The sequence below is a fragment of the Opisthocomus hoazin genome, chromosome 1 (genome assembly GCF_030867145.1).
Source record: "Opisthocomus hoazin isolate bOpiHoa1 chromosome 1, bOpiHoa1.hap1, whole genome shotgun sequence".
Lineage (NCBI taxonomy): Eukaryota > Metazoa > Chordata > Aves > Opisthocomiformes > Opisthocomidae > Opisthocomus > Opisthocomus hoazin.
In genome coordinates, this window is record NC_134414.1 from 52,410,427 (window position 1) to 52,433,683 (window position 23,257).

The 23,257-nt window shown below is 41.4% G+C and overlaps 1 protein-coding gene across 2 annotated transcripts in view; it reads left to right on the plus strand.

Moving 5' to 3' along the window:
• Positions 1 to 227: 227 nt before the first annotated feature.
• The window catches only part of NDFIP2 (Nedd4 family interacting protein 2), a 45,345-nt gene continuing 22,315 nt past the window's right edge, over positions 228 to 23,257 (plus strand). For both annotated transcript variants that reach the window (XM_075423507.1, XM_075423516.1), the window contains exons 1-3: positions 228 to 378; positions 19,491 to 19,647; positions 21,044 to 21,171. In XM_075423507.1, the coding sequence (XP_075279622.1) occupies positions 343 to 378; positions 19,491 to 19,647; positions 21,044 to 21,171 (321 nt within the window). In that variant the 5' untranslated portion in view covers positions 228 to 342. The remainder of the gene's footprint in view (positions 379 to 19,490; positions 19,648 to 21,043; positions 21,172 to 23,257) is intronic.

The window sequence follows — 23,257 nt, forward strand, 5'->3', positions numbered from 1 at the left end:
AAGCGGCGCCAGGTCTGCGGGCGCGGGAAGGAGGGAGGAAGGTAGACATGCTCTCCCTCCGCCTAGGGAGAACACGTCTACCGCCGCCCCAGCCCGCCCTCGGCCCGGCAGCAGCTCTGCGCATGCGCGCCTGGCAGCCTCGCGGTGTTGGGCTGAGGCGCCGCGTGCGTCGCGGTGCGTCACAGAGAGCGGGGCGGGGCGGGGCGAGGGGAGGGCGGTGCCTGGGCCGCTCCGCCTCCGGGGCGAGCGGGGCGCGGCGGCAGCCGGGGAGGGCCGGGGCGGCGGCGGCTCTGGCGGAGGAAAGGGGCGCGGGTCCGGTCGGAGGAACTACGGGCGGCCGGGATGGATCACCACCAGCCCGCCAGCCGCTACCAAGTGGTGAGTGCGGCGGCGAGGTCCCTCGGGTCGGGGGAGCGAGCGGTGGCGGCCGGGGTTCTCGGGAGCCCCCTGGGTCTCGGCTCCGACGCGCTGTGGGGGGTGGGGGCGGCTGGCAGGGCCCCGCTGCCGGTACGGGCCCGAGCCAGAGCCCCGTTCCCCGGCGGCGGCGGGGCGATGGCAGCAGGGCCCGGCCCGGGCGGCGCGGCCCCGGCGGGAGCTCCCCCTCCCCGCCGCCCACCTCCGGCAGCCCTGGCGCCCGGCCCCTGAGGGGGCGGCCGGCCGGCCTTGCACGGGAAACCGCCTTCGCCCGGCCCCCCCCTCGGCGTCTGGCCCCGGTGAGGGGGCGGCGGGGCCCTCCGGGGCCCGCGGGCGGAGCGGGGCGGGGGTTGGCGCCTGCCTGGCCGCGGAGCCGGGGCAGGGTGGGTTGCCTCCGGGCGGTACGTGCCGGGCCGGCACGTACCGCCCGGAGGCAACCCACCCTGCCCCGGCTCCGCGGCCGGGCAGGCCTTTCTGCCCTGAAACCTTCTCATTCCGAGCGGCTGCCTGGCACCGGGGCGTGAGGCGTGTGCCGTGGTGTCAGCCTCCAGCTCGCTGAAGGTGGGACGCCGGGGAGTGCGAAAGGCCCGAAGGCTGACCCTCAGTGAGCCCCTGTGCCCGTGGGTAGCAGATGCGCACACGGGCGCGCTGAAGGTCGGTCTTTGGCGCTTCTCGGGTCACCCAGTGTAGTGTCAAGGTCCGTTCTCGCCTCCCTGCCTCCCAGACTTGGCGAGAGAAATAAGAACTTAGAGTGTGAAGGTGCTCATCCCGCCCGAGTTGGTTGTGCTCCTTGTTTCTCGCAGTTGTTAGTTTAACATCATTTGTATTCAACTGGAGGTCATCACCTTAATGTCAGTTATCCTCAAAGTAGGTAAACTTTTCTGATTATTGGTTGCAAAAATTGCTTAGGTGCAGCGTGTCCTCAAAAGTTTCAGTTTTATCCTTCGGTTCCTTGTACTTCGTGGCTTTGCTGCGTATGTGAGGCTGTACTGTAGAAGTCTGAAATCCTTTCTCCTGTCTGTAATTCAAATCTTCACTACGATCTTCTAGCTAAACTCTGAATTATTTGTCTTACTGTTTGTGTTTTACAGCTTGAGCAGTGAAAACCATGTCCACAGAAGTAATCACATTTACTTCTGTGCAGATGTAGAACTAAATGCTGATACTTGAATTCACGTTGTTCCAAGGTTATGGTCTTAATAAAAAAAAAGTAATAGGAAAACCCTTGTAATAGGTTGGTAATATTTATATTGATAATCTTACAGCGTGGGAAGTTTCAGTGTGCTGTTGGACGGGTGGGATTGTCGTGTAGCCAGTGAACACACGTAGCACCCTGCGACCTCTCAGGGCTGACGTATGCCTTTAGGATGCTAGTGGGTTGCCAAGTGCTCTATGGGTCAGTGCTCACCAGCACCCTTCTCCTGCGCCACGCTATCATAACTTGGAATCAGCAGAAATTCTCAAGTCATTCCTGCTTCTTTGCAACGGAGAACGAAAATGCTGGCAGAGCATTTACTTAAGAGCCTGCAAACACTATCCTCACCGAGGCCTGAAGTAACCTGGGTATGTTTGAAAAGACCTTAAAGTATATGCCATTAAACTTAAGATAAATATAAGGGAAATTTTAATTCCATTACTTGACAGAGTAGAAAAAAAAGCACCATAAGATGTAACAAAGAAATAATTTGCCTCTAATATTTTTATGTTACATATGATTTGCCTGCTCTAGGTGACCCTGCTTCGGCAGGAGGGTTGGACTAGATAACCCACAGAGGACCCTTCCAACCCCTGCCATTCTGTGATTAAGAGCTTCCAGCAGTGGCACTGGTGCCCAGCTTTGGGTAAATGCTCTTTGGTGTGGCCTTCCAAAAGGGCTGATTTAATATTTTACAGCAGGAGTTGGCCTAGTCAGTTCCCTGTGTATATATTAAACTTCGTGGTCAGTTTGTGTCACTGAATTTTGTCATGGAAGTGTTCTCTGAAGCCTTCACAATTACAGCATGTGAAGTTCCGTTGAATTTGTTGTAAGTCACAGTGAAAGTGCTGTTTTAATCTCTGAGGTACTCCAGAGTTTAAGGTATGACCTTGCTGATTACTGTCCCATGGGAAAGAGCGCGTTGTTTTATCTTCCCTCTGTTATAGCTGACTGCTAGACTTTGAGATTTTGGTAGTGCTGTTTACTTACTGTGTTGGGTCAGAGAATGGAAGGAACAAGGCAATTGCAGATATACTTAATTAGCACCTGATTATTCAAGCATGTGATCTTAAATGTTATGAGGTATTTGCTTACATAATGGCTGTGGTAGGTAGTAAGCAATAGATTATTGCAGATTTTATGGTTGTGTCCTGATTTTTGAGGACAAAATGTAGAAGAGAAATACGACTTAATGTGGCTAATACCGCATCAGTTTTGTCAACGTCCCACTCTCTAGTGCTGAGCTTACAGAATCTGACCCATTGTGCTATGCTCACTGTATGTCTTTTTTCTTGCCCCTTTCTTCATAAATAGTAGCAAAAACTTTTTTCTTTTTTTCAGTTGTACCCGTTCTGCCTGTACTCCTAACTGATTTATTTTGTTCTATATGGGGCAAGTTCTCTTCTAAATAGAAAGAATTAGAGGTGTACGTTATTATCAACAGAATTACTGACTTGCATTTCTGTTCCTGGCAGTGACTGCAGCACTTGAGTGAATTCGAGGGAGCAATCTCACTGCTACCTCTTTTTCATTTGTGATTTCTCCAAGTAAGTTAAGGTAAAAGAGTTTAAGAATGATAGACAATTTAGTTTTGAGCTTTAGCACAACAAGGCAGTTTTATGACTTCCTATGAAACAGACAATGACTGATTATAAAGCTAACCCTCAGCTCCTCTTGTTTTTTATCTCTGTCAGAAATAGCACTGAAGCTTCGTTCTGCATCTTACTCTTTCTTGTGCGTCTGTGTTTTATTTAAAAATATTAAAACCAGGCAAACATTAAAAAGCTGGCGCGTGAAGTTGCAGCAAAGCAAGCGTTGTGAGCAAAGAGCGGGTGGTGCATCAGCATTACGTAGCTATATGCTGCCGGCGTGTGTGATTCTATTGCTTTCCGCCCCTCCTTTTTGTCCGCTCTTCATAGGGCAAAAAGACAACTAATTGATGGGTAAGAATTTGTCATGCTGCCCTGCAGAAATGTGACATCAGAAGTAAACTAGCCAACCTTTGTTGTCTGGCTTTACTTCCTTTTTTTTTTCCCCTTAGTCACTTGCATGCTGCAATCCTGTTGTTAAGCGTGTCTGAAGTCTTACATTCATTACAGGTGTAGTCAGTTCAGTTTGTGTCGTTTCCTTACTGTATTTTTTTTTCTTTTTATTCCCATATTCTGCTCGTTGTTGAATAAGGCGACTGAGGCACCAACTGTAGGAGAACTATGATAAAAACTATTCAGTGATCTTTCTCCTGATTCTTTTTACCTTCAAGCTCTTTGTCTTCTGACCTTCGTTTGTGCATTACTATCTTGTCTGAAATACCTGCTCATAGTCCAGCTTGGTTGGAGAAACAGTGATTTAATGATGCTTTGTGAGTCTATACTGGAACAAAGAAAAGCGCAGCTGTGTTCTGCAGTGCGTAAAACTGGGTGAGCAACCGAGTATTAAAGCTCGAGATTGCCTTTTTTTTTTTTTCCTGTGAAATGTGATTTTTCAGGATAATTGAGCCACAAGGGAAGACTTCATGTGTGTATTGGTGGTTTAGGCACAGAAATCCCATTGAAGACTGCAGAATGTGCACGCTGAACTGCTTAAGAATTATCATCAACTTACCGCTGCCCCCAGTCTTTCTTGATTAAACTTTTGGGTTATCGGTCTGGTGTCAGGTACTCATCAGTCTTTGCCTGACGGGGTGGTCAGGGCTAGACAGGTGGGTGGTAAGATGGGTAGGTAGCAAACTGGGGCAGATGGAGCCGAAGGCAGCAGCCCACATGGATGCCAGTTTAGCTGTCCCTGAACTTGCCCTGCCACTGTAGCACCTGGGTTTGGTGGGGTTTGGCAGTGATGCGTGATGCAAGACTCCGAGATGGCAGCCTGCTGTTGTACAGTGCTGTACAGGGATAAAGAAATTGTGATTTTTTTAAAAGGTGTGTGAATCCTGTATAGATGTCAGATGCATGTGTTTGTTAGAAACAGGTTTGAGATATGAAAATTGTTACTGTAAACAGTTCCAATCCATTTGCCTGCATAATGCTACGTGTTTTCAATACTTTTACAGTTATTTCAGATAAGGCTTAATTTTGTGTACCTCTTAGCTCTTGTCACTGACGCTCTATGCTTGCAATGTTATCAAGTTAAAAACCTTAATCAAAGTCAAGTTGTCTTTGTAGGTCTCAAAGACATGAAAGTCAGCCTACACAGGAAATGTGCACAAAGAACAATCTCTTCCTCCTTCCTTTCTTTTCACGGGACTGAGCCTAATAGTGATTGACAAATGAAAACCCAATGTTGTTTATTCTACACCTTTGATATAAGACCTCTAGCTTATATCTAGCATATTTTCTGTAGTGTTTATTCTCTTTGGAGAATTCTTATGTAATTGGTGTTATGGAACAGACAGAGCTAGTTTACGTTGGGGAAATTCTGTTGCTTTCCACAGATCTGGTGGTGATGTCGTAACTGGAAGATAAAATACTGCGTTTAGGGGTGTATATATATAGTACTGAAAAATATTGAGTAGAGATGTGTCAAGTGATAAGCTTTACCGTTGCTTGCCTGTGACAGTTACACTGATATTTTTAGTGATATGAACCTCTGAATCACTGAAGATAAGATTTTTCAGTGCACTGGCTTTTTGCATGTGAAACACCTAGCATAGACCTTTAATAGTTTAGAAGGGCAAATGTGGATGTTCTGAAGTGAGGTAAATGACACTTTCAAAGAATGGTCTGTTCTTGCATTTTAATAGTTGTTTTTGAATTTAATAGTAAGCATTTTAAATTTTGAATTTATTTCTGTTAATATTTTTACCTGTGACAAGTTTGTGACATTTGTTGTTTACTGTTTATCCAGTAAACATACTGTTTTTATTTTCTTGAAAGAGTAGCTTTGATATTTTTATAAACACTTTTCCCTATTTTTTTACGAAGAATCCTTCCACAAGTGAAGACAAAAAATGATAAATGTTGAGGTATGTTTGCAGATACAGTAGTGATGCAGTTAATGTTTAAAAAGTAATACACTTTGCTTTTTTTTTTTTTTACTTTTTAGTTACCTTTTTTAAGTACTTTCATGTTTCGTATGAACAAGGAAATAAAATTGTATCTCTTTGTGTATTCCTCCCAAGTGAAGGTGATGAGGTACCTGACAGGGACAATTCTTTCTGTCCCCCTTCATAAATATAAAGCAGGGCAGTCTAACTTTGCATGTTGCGATCACTGTCTGGTTTTTGGATCTCTCTTGGAGGGCCACAGATGTAATACCCGGCTCTGCATCTGATTCACAGGAAGAAATGCTGGCTCACTGGTAGAACCGGAGTCACAGCGGTTAAAATACCTTTCTGGTTCTTATGTGGGCAAAGGTTGTGGCATGTGGGCAGTTTCTTTTCATCGTGGCCACAGGACATAAGGCGGTTTTTATCAGCCCTGCACACAAATCGGTTTAGTTGTAAAGGGCACCAGTTGTACCATACTGAACAAAATGAGTAGTAAAAACCAGCAAGATTTGTCTGGCTTGTTCCACTGGGGTTTTTCTCCAAAGGTCTTGGTTGAGTCTGCACAAGGGTAGTGCAGGAGAAGAGGGTGGGAGCAGGGCTCTCCTTTCTGGTGGCACCGAGCTGTGGTGTGGCTGAGCCTATCTTGCGAAACTGTGGGATTTTTAGGTTCTTCAGAAATGCGGACAGCCAAAAGAAAGATGTACCTGATCTGAGCAGTGACACTAAGTCATGTAATGTGAAAGGACAGCTTCAGGCTGTGGTGTGTATACAAGCTACATCTAGTAAATCTTCTAATGCTATTAAAAAAAGGCTCTAGTTCAGTAACAGGAATGAAATGCCTTCAGATAGCAGGGTTAGCAGAAGTCAGCTGTGATGTGGCCAAGCTAGATGTTCTTTTCATGCTGCTTTAAAAAAAGAGAAACTGAGCACTCTCTCAGCTTGCTTGTATCTGAAAAATGCGGTAGGAACCACAACAGGATAATCTCAGAAATCAAGCACTACATTAATACAAAATGTTAGTAGCAGTCTTCTAGGTGGGGAAAATGAGGTACTTTTGACAAATGGCTAATTCTGGGCTTATTTTGAAACTTGCTTCCTAGTGACAGTGTTGACAAAATGAGGAAGATGTGGCAACTGGTAACGTCATCACACCTAACTTTGAGAGACCTCAGTGTTCAGTTTACCATTGTAGGTTTGAATGTTGTGTTCAGTTTTATCGCCTCAGACCTCCTAGACTTCAGGTGCGTCAGCGACATTGGAAAGAGGAATGAGCAAATGGACCTATACCAGTACACCCACATTAGGCAAGCCATTTTTAAATGGGGAAGAGAAGTAATTCTAAGAGACTGTGAGTAAAAAAAGAATGAAAAAAAAAATAAATTGGCAGGCTGTTAGGTCGGCGCGGCACTGCCAACTCTTCCCACTGAAGCGGAGCTGTTGCGCGGCCAAGGCTGTGGGTTTGAGCTGCCTCGGGCTTAGGTCTCCCGCTTCCTGGACAAGCGCTGCCGCAGCTAGCTGATTTTAGTAAAGCGGGCACCCCCTTCGCCAGCTGTGTTTTTAATGAGAATGACTAACTTCTGGTTTGTGCTGAAGTCATTTCAGACTTGCACGGCCAGGGCTCACGGCACATGTCAGGATGCAGATGCCTCATGGCTTTGAGATTCACAGTGAAAGTGGAAAATATATTTCCATTTTAACATGTAACTGTTTATTCTGTTTAAGCATCGTTTCCATTATGGTAGGCTAAGATCAGCCTGAAACAGCTACAGTCTAACTTCTCAATCACTCTATAGCCAAACATTAGATATTGAGTCACCCCCCAACCCCATCGCTGGCTGTACCTGCTCCAGCTGTGTTTGGAATGGCAGAACAGTTTAGAAAACAGGTCTCCGAACTTTGAGTAGTGTAGATACAACAAAATCTGGTCAATAACCTTTCTATTACTTTATTTCTGTTTGCAATCCTATTTTTCTTGAGTTGCTGGTCAAGGTGTTTGGCAGAAATTTGTCATCTTTCTTCTTGTAAAATGTGGCTTTCCAGTTTAAAAAAAAAAAAAAAAAAAAAAAAATTTGGTCTTCAACTATTGTATGGTAGCTTAACATATTCACAATCTTAGTTTGCCCATTTTAGCTTTGGACAGTATTTTATCTTTTGACAGTAATCCTAGGAATGTTGGATGGTTATTGTAGGAGAGGTCAGAATGATGCCCTTGGTAAAGGTGTATATGTAGTTTGAATTATTGAGCATGTGTTTGCTTTTCCCTGATTAATCTGAAATGGTTATGTAGAGCACCTCAAGGAGAAGTTATTGACAAGAGGATGTCTCCTTATTGTAGAAAGCAAGGGGTATTTTCTTTTTTTGTGATATAGCACAAGCCCATGTTTAAGCATTGCTTTCGTTATGGTTAGCGTAGTTAATGCTTGTCATCTTTGAGGAGCGAGCGATGCCTTTGGTAAAGCATGAAACAGTTGGGTAAGAGCCCTGGGTGATACTGAGGCCAATTGTCTGTTTTGATCATGGTACTTTGAATCAATTGTCATCTTCCGGAATTTAAAGGAAGCAGTACTGACGGTATTTTTATGGAATGTACTGAAGCATTGAGACTCTTAATTGAAGTTCCAGAGATGTGGTCACAAAATTGACTTGCATCAAATGCACAGAATAAATAATTCGGAAAAAGACTTGCACAAGCTGTTTACTCTTAAAAACCTATTCCAGATTCTAGAAGGAGGTGCATAATTAAAACAAACGAGCCGGCTGCTAAGGCCCTGCAGGTCTGGGCCACGGATGAGGATGACTGGCTACTTTTTCCTTTTTTTTTTTTTTTTTTTTTTCTTTTTTAATACTCCCTGTGGTTTACAGGTGGCACTGGTTTGGTTATCTTCTACTCTCCTCTGAAGAGCTGAGCTTCCTAGACTGCTGCTTTTTTTGTTGTTGTTTTTGTTTATCTGCCTTATAATCAAAAAAACCTCACCTGCTGGAAAGTGCCTGTCTCTAGATGTATGCATTGTGTATGTAGCAACTGTGAGATCCAGAGAATTGTCCTTTGGGTCGCATATTTTGTAGGCTTGCTTTAAACTGCTTAGTCAACACTCTATAGCTCTGACAGTAAGGTTGAAAAAACTCAATACTGTCTGTTGAGACATAAAAATGCATTCTTTCAAGAAAGGACCTTTAATGCTTATTGTTGTTGTGTGAGTTGTGTTAGACTCTGCTACTAAACTTTATTAAAGCTGTGAGTCCCATAGTGGATGGAAGAGAAGGAACGCCACAAATCTAAAGGAGAATCTTTCCAGAAGAGCCTGTTCTTCATGCAATGCATGGAAGGTGTGTTCAGCTGGTGTTTTGTATGTGTAGGGTTTTTTAATCTGTTGAAATTTCTGTCTATTATCTCTCTAATGATTTGATTAACTGATATCTTAAATTGAGAAGCTTGAGTACTCCATTTTCCAGTTACTAAGAAAATGAAATATGCTGAAAATGTCAGGCACAATTGACCCTCTAATAAGAATAAGTTTGCTCTTAATGAGTAATAATATTCTCTGATTTATGTGTTATTTAGCTGATGGTTTCATTTTGGGCTAACCGGAGGAAACTGTTACTCCTGGAGTAGGAAACTGTTCCTGCTTGACTAGCCTTAATTCAAATACATGAGCAATAAAACCTCTATGTTGTCAATAAAGTTGAGAGATTTGAAGTGTTTCTTGGAGTTTTACTGCAGAATTTTCGAGGACAGTTGCTTACCTGTGATACAGGAGACACAAACTCGAGTGATTTTTTTTTTTTTTTTCCCTGCCTCTCTCAGATCGACTATTTAAGGTGAAACTGTTTGCTCCGCCTGCAGTTCAATTACCATGATAGTTCTCCAGGAAAAAAGTCCTCTTTTTCTTTATTCCTCCCTCTGTAAAATGAATTTACCATTTTTGGCATCTTTCTGTGTTGTCTTTATTATGAAGCATTGTGCATGAACCTTCCTACTACTGTACTTGGGCTTTTAAGTGAAACGTGCATAATAGAATTAGAGAAATACTCAGCAGCCCTGTCCATTTCCTCATTCTACAGGCTCTTCTGTTCCCTCCACTTTTACAGTTTATGTGTTTTGTATGTTCTGTGTGACCTTAAAGCAACCGGGATCTACTTTCTGTACTGATTCTGTAAAGCTGCTGGTAAGTTAAGACACGACCTTTCGACTGGCAGTTCTTGGAGCTGTCACTGATGGTTTGCTGAAGCTGTCAGTGAGTGGCAGCTGCCAGCAAATCCTGATAAAATGTAGTCTGTCATCAGGGAAGATAATGAGAATGAACAGAGAGGATCACTGTATGAAACCTGGGTCCTGGTGGGTACTGCATGCAGTTTTGGGGCATCACAAGAGGAGCCTAGTGAAGCTACAGAAGGTAGAGGGAAGAAGCTGCCTTAAAAGCAGCGTCTGAAATGGGTACTGGCAGTCAGAAGTGATCGATGCTTACAAAGTCACCAAGGCAGAGGACAAAGCAGCTGCAGAGCTGTTATTGACCAAATTGCGCGCTATTAAAACTGGAGAGCACTCACTGAAATTTGGTTTGAATCATGGATGAGACAAGGAGAAGCAAACATACGCGGTTTGTTAATACACAGGATCTTTGAGGCAGATAGTACTAGCAGATTTAGGAGCATGAATTTGCATGCATCACATCCATAACAGATGCAAATGGAATAGGCAGAGATGTACACTTTACCATCTGTAATAGCTGTGAATGTCGGGGAGTCTGAGGAAAATGGGTGGCAAAGAAGTGGCTTGTGTGCTGGCCATGTATCTCCTGATGGTTGCGTTGGAGACGGAACGCTTGCTTAGACTGATCGCTGGCCTCCATAACATGTTTCTGTTTAGTTAACGAGTCTGTATTATATGCTCTTACTTCTAACTAGAAAGTCTTGAAGAGAGAGAGCATTATTTTGTGCTTTGTTTCTAGAATTTAAACCTCAAGCTGTTTTTGAGTTACCATTTGACAAACAGAAGGCTACGTGGTAATTTTTTAGGAGCTTCTAAATTCTAGAGTAACTCAGTTGCAATACTTCAGTGTACACGCTCTAGAGTAAACTTTTTACCAACTTTTTCCCTAGAAATATTTTTATACTTGTGCTTGAAGAGTGGAAAAATGTTGGTCCCAGCCATAGTCTTCGTTAGTATTAGAGACTTCAGGTTTTGTTGACAAATTTCACGACCAAGTCCTGTAACGTGACAATAGGAAAAAGTCTTAGAAACTATGCTTGATTTTATAATTTGACTGTAAATATGAAACATGTATCTGTTTGGATCATACCAAAACTGCAGTATTTGGAATTATTTCTGAATAATTCCTTAGTAGAGAAGAAACCTAAAAAATTAGAGAGAAATGGTGGTATTTTGAAGGATAACTCTACACTCATAGTAGCATTAGTCTCAGAGTCTTTCTAAAAGAGTTCTCCTGCATGGTGTGTCACTGTCCTTTACTGGTAGCTCCAGTATTGCAGTTAACGTGGTGTATGGGAAGGAGTGGATGTGTTAGAAGCCATAGGGAATGAATGCACATGTGTATGTTTTGCTGTTAAATGTTAGTTGTTTAAATCTGGATTATAATCCACAAAAAATGAAAGAGCAATGTTATATACGAAGTACACATTGGGATGGAGACACACATATCTATCTACACACACATCATATGTAATTTTTTTATTTCATTTTTTTCTTCACAAAGTCTTGATCACCATTGTTGTTTGTGTTTTGTTTTTTTTTCTGACATATTTATAAGCTTCTTTTTTTTAAAAAAAAAAGAAAAATCCAGTAGGTGAAAGATCCCTAGTTAAAGAGAACTGACTAAAATGATTAAACTATCGCTTATGTGAAGCACATGTAAAACACTTTCAGTTGCTATAGATCACTTTATTTTTACATGAGGAGTCTCACTTTGGCAGAAAAGCCATTCTGTTGCAACGTATATTTCAACAACATTCAGTATAAATCTCTTTGGATTCTTTTCTGTAGAAGTTTGCCTCCAGAGGTTGTGGGTTTCCATGGTACCTAATCCTTATTTAGCAGACACACTTAGTATTTCCACACAGCTGTGGAATGGCAGCGATGGACTTATGTTCTGCTTTCCTGCTTCTAGTGCAGATTTTACACCTTTGACCTTCTAACATACTGACTGCTGATGAAAACTTTCTGCAGAGATGCATCAACGAAAAAAAAAAAAACACCTGCTCCACTGTCACGAAGGGCTATTGCTGATCTGGGTGTGTGATCGTCGATACTTGCCAAGTGATGGGATGGTGGGGAAAAAACATTATATGGATCTGTTCTATGCAGTCGGGAATTCTGATCAAATTTGATCACAGAATCACAAAATGGTCGGGGTTGGAAGGGACCTCTGTGGGTCATCTAGTCCAACCCTCCTGCTGAAGCAGGGTCACTTACAGTTTTAAATACATAAAGGAAGAAACTAGCTGAAAGTTTATACTTAATACGCTTAGTTTTAAATACATAAAGGAAGAAACTAGCTGAAAGTTGCTGGACTCTTGTGTTTTACTGGAGTGTGCTGAAGTGCTTCATAAACTTAACTGCTTGGCACTTTAGTCGAGTATTTGTTAATCTGAAGGCTCCCCAGTCTCTAGAGGATGGTGTTTCTCTGGAGTTTTGTCGCTGTGGTCAGGACTGGGTGTTTCAGGAGAGAGCGCATTTGGTGCTGAACTGCACATAGCTGCCTTCCCACTAGCTGGGACGTTTACGGTCTGCTCTGTGTGGGTTCCTGGTGGGTTGGGGCTACACCAGGGACTTGAAGCAAAATGCATAATGTAGTTGTTAACTACCTTATTGGTAGAGGATGAAAGCTGAGACTGAGGAGAAAGCTGATAAGTTAAACTACAGTGTGGTTGTGGTTGGTTGCTTTTTTTCCCCTCAAGAATTCTTCTGTTTCACAAAATTGTAACATATTTATTTCAGAGGCCATTGTGGATATTTTTTTCCCCCCAATAATTGTTTATTTATTTCTTCTCCTCTTAAAATTCTTATCTAAGTGTAATTACAGGTTATTGGTTTTAGTTGTGATTGTTCAGTGGCTTCGAGTGGCCTAATTTAGGGCTGATTGATCTTAGTACTTGAATGGCGCTCATGGGTTAATGGTATAGGTTTTATGGGGTTTTCTAAATATAGAAAAGTAATAGTTGATAGCTTGAGCTGTTGAGACTACTATGTGTCATTCAGAAACAATAGAGACAGTGAAACAGAGGTCAAAACTGTCTCCAACATGAAGTATTTTTATAACAGGTTCAGAATTAAATTTTATTTCAAGATTTCCTTTGGGTCTTTGTTTCCTTGAAAATCCCAAGATTAATACTTGGCTATTTACAGATGAGTAAACCTATTTTTAGGCTACTAAATCTGAAAAAAAACCAGTGCAAAATGGGGTTACAAAACAAGTATTTAATGCACTGCCTGTAATGTGTTCAAGTGAAATTGTTTTTATGTAGCTAGAGAAATCTGCTTTCAAGCCTTAGACTCTTAGGAGTAGCGCCCCATTTGTAGGGAGCAGTTTAGTACAGATTTGCAAATGGCTACCAGTGGGCAGGTGTAAAAGACCTTTTAATTTTTCAGCAAATGAAAGTATCAGGTATAATATAAAGAAGGGTGAAACTTTCTGAAAGCTTAATGAAGATGACAGCAGTTTTCTTTTTAACCTGCTGTTGGTTACACCTCTAATATTTACTGTAGTAGAAGTTCAGTGGAATAAATGCCTCCCCGTATGACAGTATCTTCTGTACAATTTTATGCTACACTGAAGAAATTATATAAATAGAGTGAAAATAGTGTAAGTTTATAAAGGTCTTTTAAAATGCTTGCGATGTGCTGTTGAAGTTAATTATGTTGCAACAATTTTGTAATGTACCGATTTCTGTAAATCATATTTTATGAAATGGGAAAACAGCAGCTTTTGAAGTTTGTGTGAAATCAGGTAACAGAAATAGTGCTGTTTGTGTGTTATGCTGTGAATATGATTCTACAGCTAGTGTGTGCTACTTTGATGCTCTTGATCAGAAAACATTGTTCTAATCTTGTGTATGTATGGTACAGGTGATGTAAGACATCTAAGACATCTTATTATATCATTTACCCCTGACTTTTTTAGAGATTTGGTGTGTTTTAGTAACGTGCTTATATTACCACTCTTGGACAATCACAGAATCACAGAAGGGTAGGGGTTGGAAGGGACCTCTGTGAGTCATCTAGTCCAACCCTCCTGCCAAAGCAGGGTCACCTACAGTAGGCTGTAGAGGACCTTGTCCAGGAGGGTCTTGAATATCTCCAGAGAAGGAGACTCCACAGCCTCCCTGGGCAGCCTGTTCCAGGGCTCCATCACCCTCAGAGGGAAGAAGTTCTTCCTCATGTTCAGACGGAACTTCCCATGCTTCAGTTTGTGTCCATTGCCCCTTGTCCTGTTGCTGGGCACTACTGAAAAGAGTTTGGCCCCATCCTCCGGACACCCACCCTTCAGATATTTGTAAGTATATATTGGGTCCCCTCTCAGCCTTCTCTTCTTCAGGCTGAACAAGCCCAGCTCCCTCAGCTTTTCCTCGCAGGAGAGATGCTCCAGTCCCCTCACCATCCTTGTAGCCCTCCGCTGGACTCTCTCCAGTAGCTCTTCATCTTTCTTGAACTGGGGAGCCCAGAACTGAATGCAGTATTCCAGATGGGGCCTCACTAGGGCAGTGTAGAGGGGAAGGAGAACCTCCCTCGACCTGCTGGCCACACTCCTCCTAATGCACCCCAGAATGCCATTGGCCTTCTTGGCAGCCAGGGCACACTGCTGGCTCATGGTTAACCTGTCGTCCACCAGGACACCCAGGTCCCTCTCTGCAGAGCTGCTCTCCAGCAGGTCCACCCCAAGCCTGTACTGATGCATGGGGTTGTTCCTCCCTAGGTGCAGGACCCTGCACTTGCCCTTGTTGAACCTCATCAGGTTCCTCTCTGCCCAACTTTCCAGCCTGTCCAGGTCACGCTGAATGGCAGCAGAGCCTTCCGGTGTATCCACCACTCCTCCCAGTTTGGTGTCATCAGCAAACTTGCTGAGGGTACATTCTAACTCTTCATCCAGGTCATTGATAAAGAAGTTAAACAAGGCTGGGTCCAGTACTGACCCCTGAGGGACACCACTTGTTACCAGCCTCGAACTAGACTCTTCGCCGCTGATGACAACCCTCTGAGTTCTGCCATTCAGCCAGTTCTCAGTTCACCTCAGTGGATCACAATCAGTGAGTTCATCACAAATGAGGCAGACTCTATTTATCCAAGAAAGCAAATGTTCGTAGGTCAGACAAAATTGCTATCTGCAGGTAAATGAAAGCGTGAATAGAGAAAGAGATCTTCCTCCCAGATTAAGTTTTTATTTTGAAGAGTTTCAAGAGTAAAAGCATCCACATCAGTCTCCTTGGTAAAGGTTTCTGTACTAAGCACTTTCTTGTGGTTCGTATTCTTTGTAGGGTGTCAGCTGATTTCAGGCATTGCATCTGATTACTTTGGGAATACTTACAGAAACAAAATAGCAGACTTAAGGAAATAAAGTACAGGAGGAGATGCAGTACTTTGTTAAAAAATTATTTATAATAAACAACAAAATAAAGGTAGCTGTATTTTCCATGCTGTCCTGATGATGACAGGTCTGACACTGATTTTTAGCTGCTTCTGAGATGAAATGATGAGCTATTGTTTTATAGAGCTTTTCTGGGAAAGCAACTGAAGATAGTATAGGGTAAAAATCATGCGAAGGAAACTAGTGTTTTTTCTTGTACTGCACCCTGTCTAATAGTCACCATGAGATTTTGAGTCCTTGGTGTCAGAAGAACCATTGTCCCTGGGGTCGAATGTTGAATATAAAGTGTCCTAACAGAGATTTCTTGAGAGTATAAGCATCATGACTCTTGAGCCTGTAATGGGCTGAAGTTTGAGGGCTGCGAAAGCAGGAATTGAAATACTTGTGTAAACAGTTTGAGTAGTATGTCTAAGAAAGAAGTATTTCCTTTTTTTAATTGTAAAGCTCCTTGTAGTCAGCCAGATACCCTGCATACAGACTAAGATGTGAATGAAAAAAATTGTCTTTGTGTCCTGCTTTTAAAATGTTGGGGTGGGGGCAGGGAAAGGTGCTCATTTACAGTTTAATAGGTCCTGGCAATTGTTTTGACCATAATCTTGGCCAAAGCAGCTGTATTGCTTACTACTATATAATGGCTCACTGGGGGCTTGGGAGGGGGCTGGGGTGATGAACTGTGAGTTCTCCTTAGTCTTTTAATTTAAAAAGTGGGCAAAATAAGCTTACTGTTGGAAACAAATCTTAGATATTATTTTTATCCTTTTAATGTTAAATGCTGTTGCAGGTAACATTTAAGTACATAGCATAAGTAATGCCCTGAAACAGACATTTTTCTGTTCCCTTCCGAGTGTTTTTAGCTTGGTTTCTATGGCAATGAAACCTATGCAGAGTGTCAGGCCTCGTCTTTCCCTGCCTTCAAAAATAACTTCTAAATTTACCAGCCAGTATAATCCAAAATTAACCGGGAAGGGGGAGGCTCAAAGGTACTTGGATTCCTACTGGTTTCAAGCAAACTGGTGACTCCAGAGAGGAGAGTCAATCCCCTGTGAAGACAAGGCAGGGCTACTACAAGACAAAATGATACAACCACTGCTGTCTACCCTGCTGGCATAGGCAAAATTTCCAGCTTGCTGGGTCAAGTTCTGCTGCAGTTGTGCGTTTTTATTGTCTTGTTTTGGTTTTTACTCCAGCGGAGTCCCCTGAGAGGAGCTGAAGCTACTGCCTTGGGAAGAGAGTAGGAGACAGGGCACTTGAACAAGAGCTAACAAAAGCTGGTGTCTGTTCATGGAACAACTTGTGTTTGTTATTCTAGCTGTAAATACTCAAGCTGCTTAATCCACTTCTGATTGTTATGAAGCGGTGTTCTGTAAGGAGTCTTATGATTTTTCATTAAGTTGCTACATTAGGATAACCTTGATGCCTTTCAGAATTTCTGAAAGGTCTGTACGGTAGAAGACAGGATAAATAGAAATGCTTCATCTCTGAATGAGTCCTACAAAATAAAGACCTTTTGAATGCAGTAAATGGCATAATGGGGCTCTTTTGTATGGAGCCCTTAGCATGGAATTTTTCTGTTTCCTAATTGCAGTTGCTATAACAATTGAATGACTTATTAACTCTGTCTTTGAGGGCAGGAAGTCTCATGTGCATGTTCTTCTCCCATCCTCAAGTTACCTCCATCATTTGTAAGGGTTACCTTTCTCCAAATTATCTGTAATTTAGTAACTCAAGAAAACGCGTAGAAGACACACAATTGATTTTCTTGGTAATGGCAAAGTGGGTTTTGAGCACTAATATGCTTTTTGACTGATGAATGAGCTGCTGTGGATCTCTCTGTGTCTTCAGGATAGTGACAGCACATACTGTGGCTTGGTAGGGAAAAAAGTTGCAGTGGTTGAAGTGGAGGGCGAAAGGAGAAGAAGAATGGAGGTAACAGACAGAAATCCGTTAACTAGGCTTTACTTCTTCCTGGGCTTGTAGACGAGGTTGTTGTGCTGCGGTAGTCAGAACCACACACGCCCCCCAAATGAGGGTGGCTGTACCAGCCAGTAGTGTAAAAGTATGCCAGTAATGTTCTGTTATTTGCCTCATTGCTAATCAAATGACAGTTTCATTTAAAAATGGTTTTATTTTGGCTATATCCATCGCAATATAAGATTTTTCTTGCGATTGTACTTAATTTAGAACCATAACATTTATAGCTCTCAAGCTGTTCTTCTGGCTTGCTTAACCTTTTTAGAATTGAGTGTTTTGTCTTCTGACTTGCTTTCCGTATCCTTAAATATGTTAGCTTTGAAGTGGTTTTGTTTTCTTTGGCCTTAACTATTCTAAATGGCTATACATATTTCTCAGGTGACCACTTTTGGATCACTGATTAGCCATTAAATGACCTGATTGCTCAGTACTCAGAAACCCTCAGTAGCCCCTATCAGTTCCATTGAAGGTGACTTTTTCTTAATGGTATGTGCTTGTGTGTGTTAGGCCTGTGTATATATGTGTTTACTCGTGTCTGTGCGTAAATGTGTAGTTTATATGTATAGATAAACCCTTTCATCTTTCAGCTGTAGTTCTTTGAATACAGCATTTGGAGTGACTCCTGGAAAACAATGAAAAGTGAGTTAGCGAGTAAATTTGTCACTTTTTCTGACGTGACACATTTAAAGAGAAGGACATGGTGGAAGCCATATGAAAATTGCATGAAGTTGTTCTGTTGCACGAACTTCTTTCGAAGCATTTTCTGTTTCCTTTGAACTATCTTTTCAATTTACCTGCCTACAGCTGAAATGCCTTCTTTGCTAGTGATTCATGCTGTTATCCATAGTTTCATTAGAAAGGAAAGCACGGAATTTGTAACCTGCAGAACTTCAAACATGAGCCAGCGATGTGCCCTTGCCGCAGAGGGGGCGGATGGTACCCTGGGCTGCACCGGGCGACCCTTCCCCTCTGCTCTGCTTTCTGTAATGTGAGGGTGGCTGAGCACTGGAACAGGTTGCCAGGGAGGTTGTGGAGTCTCTAGCACTGGAAATACTCAAAAGCCATCAAGACATGGTCTTGGGCAGCCAGCTGTAGGTGGCTGTGCTTGAGCAGGGGGGTTGGTCTGGGTGACCTCCAGAGGTCCCTTCCAACCTCAGCCATTCTGTGAACTGTGATATACTGTAGATACAAAACAATTTTGGTATGAATGTTACACTACTTAACAAAAAGTTTAGCATTCTTTCTTCTGAGAATGAGCTTTTTTCCAGTAATCCGACTGTACTTTGCCTAATATGACATTAGTGTAGATGTATTCTTAATATAACATTCTTATTATAAAATAATATTTTTCTGTGGGGTGTTCATTGAAACTACCAATTTGAAGTTACAGAATGTTTTTTTCAGATGTATTAAATGTACTAATCTTATTTTATGGGCTTTAATTATGATGCTTCAGTAGTTGCCTTGTAGGCATCTTATCTTGTAGTTTACACTAGTGGGAACCAGCACTTTTTTCTTTGATGCTAGTACTCTTAAAGTTTGATTCATATTCAGAACACGATCATGTTAGCTAAAATAATCAAAAATACCTTCTCTAAGAAAAAGAGACTAGTTGCTGTATCCGAACTCCACGGTTTTGATCAACATTTTTGCTTATCCAAATTCTCATTTCTGTCTATGCTTAGATGGACATCTAACTTTAAAACTGCATTTAAAGAAAACCAAACAAACCAGCAACTTAGTTTTATAGGGAAAAGATTAATTTCAATCTGTAAAGAAAAGCAGAATGCTTTGAAAAGTCGCAGAATTTGAGTGGAGAAGCTCTCTGACAAGATGCAAGAGTATAAAAATCCCAGTTATAGAAGTAGAATTTTGTCTTATTTTTTACTTTCTCTAGATTAATACAACACAAAATAGTGTTTCTCATCTGTTGTATTTTCAAATTGATTAATACATTTAATGAATATATTTAAGGAAAAAAGAATGTAGTGGTGTTCAAGTAGTCATAGAATAGAAATTATCATCAGCATTTTCCCATATAGTAAACATTTAAAAAAACGTATTTCTAAGGCTCTGTGAACATCACTGAGAAGGAATCCATTTCGGCAGGGTGATGGTGTGGTGGGGGAGGCAGTTAAGATTATCTTTAGCTGTTTGCTTAAAAAGGTTTAACTGGACTACTTAAAGTAGTCACATGCTGTTTTGTAAATAATTTTTGGTTTTGTTGAAAAGTAATCTTCTCTCTTTTTGAAGATGTTTCTGCAAGTGCTGGGTTGTCATGGAAAGTATTCCCTAAATGCGTCTGAAATTTGTGTGTTTTTATTCTAAGCTTCACAATGAGGATGACCCCCCAGAGTCTTCAGCAGCTGAGCAGCCTTCCATGTCTCCAGAGACTACACAGGCTCCGCAGACAGCAGCTGCGTCTGAAGCAGATACTTCCCCCCCACCTTACTGCAGCCTAGCTGTAGAAGCAGCTGCAACCTCAGGTATTTTTCTCGCATAACAGCTTGTCGGGGAGGAGTGTGTGTGAATCAGCGCTTGGTTCAAAGTGGTATGATGCTGCGATGTGTGTCTTTTGTTGCTTTTTTTTTTCTATGCACACAATTGCAATGAAAATCTATGCTTTCATGCACAGCCCTTTTTCTGGTTTGCTCAGAAGCACACTTCTAAGTTATGCTGATTTTTCCAAATTACTAGACTAAGTGGATGTTCATTAAGTTGTGTAACAGGTTTTAAGTCTGGATGTCATTCAGTTCCACAGGTAATCCACATCTTTGAGTAGTGATCCATTATTAAAACTCATTAGCAATTCTCATTGCCTTTTTATTTAAAAAAACAAGCAAACAAAGCACCAGTTTGTCAAAATTCAAAATTCTGAAGTGTATGCTGTTGTTAGGTGAAAATACTGCCATGAAAAGATTCATTTTGCTTTAAAGGCTCTTGATAAAACTTCTCTGTTGTTCATTCTCCACAAGGTCTTTTTCTCCATTTATTCACTGCTCCCTTTCTTATGAGGTTGTGACTTTTCTTCAGGGTATGGGAGACTTAACAGCAGGCAGCATCGAAGTCCGTGTTCAAGCAGAGTTGCTTGGATTTGTGTCTCCCGTGTGCTGAATAAATATTTTAGAAATAGTCTCCAACCCAATTTTTTTAATGTTAATTAAAGGAGCAATTTTCTGTCCTTGTTCTTTGAGACAGTGTTTACAAGTATAATACATAGCTATGAAGAATTATCCCTATATGTAACATCTTTGTGTTAGTGTGCTTGACAAATCTTTCTACCATGTGACCTGTGCTGACAAGTCTTTACCACATAAGCATATAAATGATGCTTTAGTATTTCAATATAGAAGAATGAAGTCTGTGGTCTATTTTGATAGAAGGAACATTGTTAAACGAATGTGGTGAAATTGAAATCTTGGAAAAACTGATTTTCAGAGAACAACTGCAGGTAGCAACAAGGCCATGCTAGTAAAAATACACCATTATTATTACTGGACGTAAGTAATTAAATTGATGTTGATAATTAAAAGGGTTTTTTTAGGATGTTTCTGTGCATGTCTCTTACATAATTTGGTAGCAAGCCATTAGTTGGAATGCCTAGGGATACAACTCAGCAAATACAATTTTTTTGTTCATAGATTTATTGGATCCTTGCAGCATCTAGGTTAATGTTTCTGCCTTGAATAGCAGCTAAAAGCACAGTCAAACTGTTCACTATTTTATTTTATAAAAATAAAAGGTTTTTTAAACTTACAAGAACTTGAAATACAAAGATCGTCAATTTCAGACTCTGTTTAAAGTGCAGTAGTTAGGTGCATGTAAAATCTAATATTGACATCTTTCTGGCTTAAAAATGCGTAACCTCTTTATTTTGAACAGAAACACACAATGAATTTTATCCTGTACCACCTCCATACAGCGTAGCTACCTCGCTTCCTACTTACGATGAAGCAGAGAAGGCCAAAGCTGCAGCAATGGCAGCTGCTGCAGCAGAAGTTGCCCAAAGAGTAAGTGATACAGTTCTGCTTTACTTAAATTTTGTGAAATGTGTTAGGCTAATATAATTATTTATAATAACTGGGCCCATAATATGGCCTATTTATTAGGGTAGTGGTGGGCTAGTGATTTAAATATTTTGGATGCTTAGTTTTGTGTAAGTAGTGTAATTTAGTTGTAAAATACTATGAAAAGTGTATCATATGCACTCTTCTGAGGCATAGCTGCTGTCTAAACAGTTTAAAAGCTAAATTTTGCTCTGTTTTAATAGTTTATCCAGTATTTTGTCATCTTTTAATTAGGCATCCAGTACTAATGTTACTTTCTAGAGTTGTTGCTGATATTTAGTGTTTCAGATGGTGGGGAAAAAAAAAAAACCCAAAAACCAAACCAACAAAAAACCCACCAAAAAAAACAAAACCAAGTAGACTTCTAGAGAGAGAAAAAAGAATTCCGACAGTATGGAAGGGACGTAACCCCAAATAAAGTAGATCTTTTAAAAGGAAAGGTCCCTGTTATTTGCTTCATGAAAAGTTTAATACTGAAGCTCAAACAAATGTTCCAAGTACTTAAAACAAACAAAAAAACCCTACACCATGAGTTATGGTAAACAATTAATTAAGTAATAGGTGTATATTCAGTGCTCATAGTTTTGTAAGGATTAACATTTTAAAGAATACCGTCTTCAGAATAGAAAATCAATATCTGCAGTTAGTGTTAAATGTTAGTTTTGTAAGCACAATTCTTCCCTTTTTTTTTTCCCCACAGTTTTTGGACTGTGGAAATTATGCTGTTTGGTAGTATTGCCCGTAATATACTTTATTCAAATTAGGCTTCCAGTGGTTTCACTGAAAATCTCCAACCTAGAGATGAAATGTCGTTGCATTTCAGATGGGTTTGAAATCTTAGCGACTGCAGCGTACTTGTGACCTGAAAAAAAAGTTCCGCTCACCTAGCAGGAGGCTGTTCCTTGCTTCGCTGCTGCACAGTAATCGTGGTGCACAACACTCACTTTAAGGTCTGTGCAACTGAAGTTGAAGTGGATTTGTGTGACATCGCCAGTGAAGGTGTTACACAGATGTGTTTTGCCAGATGCAGCAGGGAAGCAGGAACGCTGGCATGGCTGCCTGCCGAGCGTCTGCTGTGAGGTGATGATCTCCAGTTGTAACCTTTTCACTGCTTTAACAGGAGCATGGGTTCTACGTAGTCTGTCCTTACTGCTTGCTGTATAAGTAAAAATTTTGCTGAAATATTGGCCTGAATGAAACCCTGAATCTGAAATTATAGACCTTTAAACTTACTTGGAGCATTAGCAACCCAAACCTGAACTTTTAGGGTACTATTGCCAGTGCTGTGACACTTCAGACAGGACATGTGCAACTCCCTGGCAAGATTCTTGTTGCTTTTACCTTTGTATGTGTAGAACCCTACGGGGTGAAGGTTTCAGACATAGAAGTAATCTTCCTTGATCTCAGTTTTCACAGGGAAAACCGCAGGCTGGGGTTCAGCCAATTGAAGTTCAGCAAAAAAAAAAAACAAACACTCTGTTTTTTGCCCTGTTATTTTAAGTTTTTTTTACTTTAGAGAACTCTTTCTTACATGTTCAGGTCACCGTCAGAAGCATCTTTTGCCCTTCCTCAGAAAATCTGCCTGGTTTTGGCCAAATTCCAAGTTTTTGAAAAATTAATTTTGGCAGTTGATACATACAGCTTCAAATTTGGTAAATGTGTGGAGATTGTCTTCCATGAACAAGTGTAGACTGCTCATAGCTCTGAAGCAGATGGGACTGCAGGTGTGCTGCTGCCAGAGAACATTCTCAAATGTTCTGTATTGGAGTAGGACTACGGGACTAAAAGTAGATACACCTCATGACTGCTCTTGACAGCTTTTGGTGAAAACACTGGAACTGAGAAATAGGAATTACTGATGTGCCCTGAAGTAGTTTTATTATTCTCGGCCTTTGGTTAGAATAAATGAGGAAAACCACTTGATTAAACTGCAGTGGCATCAGTGGTAGGTGGAGGGAAGGAGGACAGTGACTCAGCCTCTGAGAGTTACATGTTGTAAAAGTCTGGTTTTGCTTGGGCAAGGAGGTAA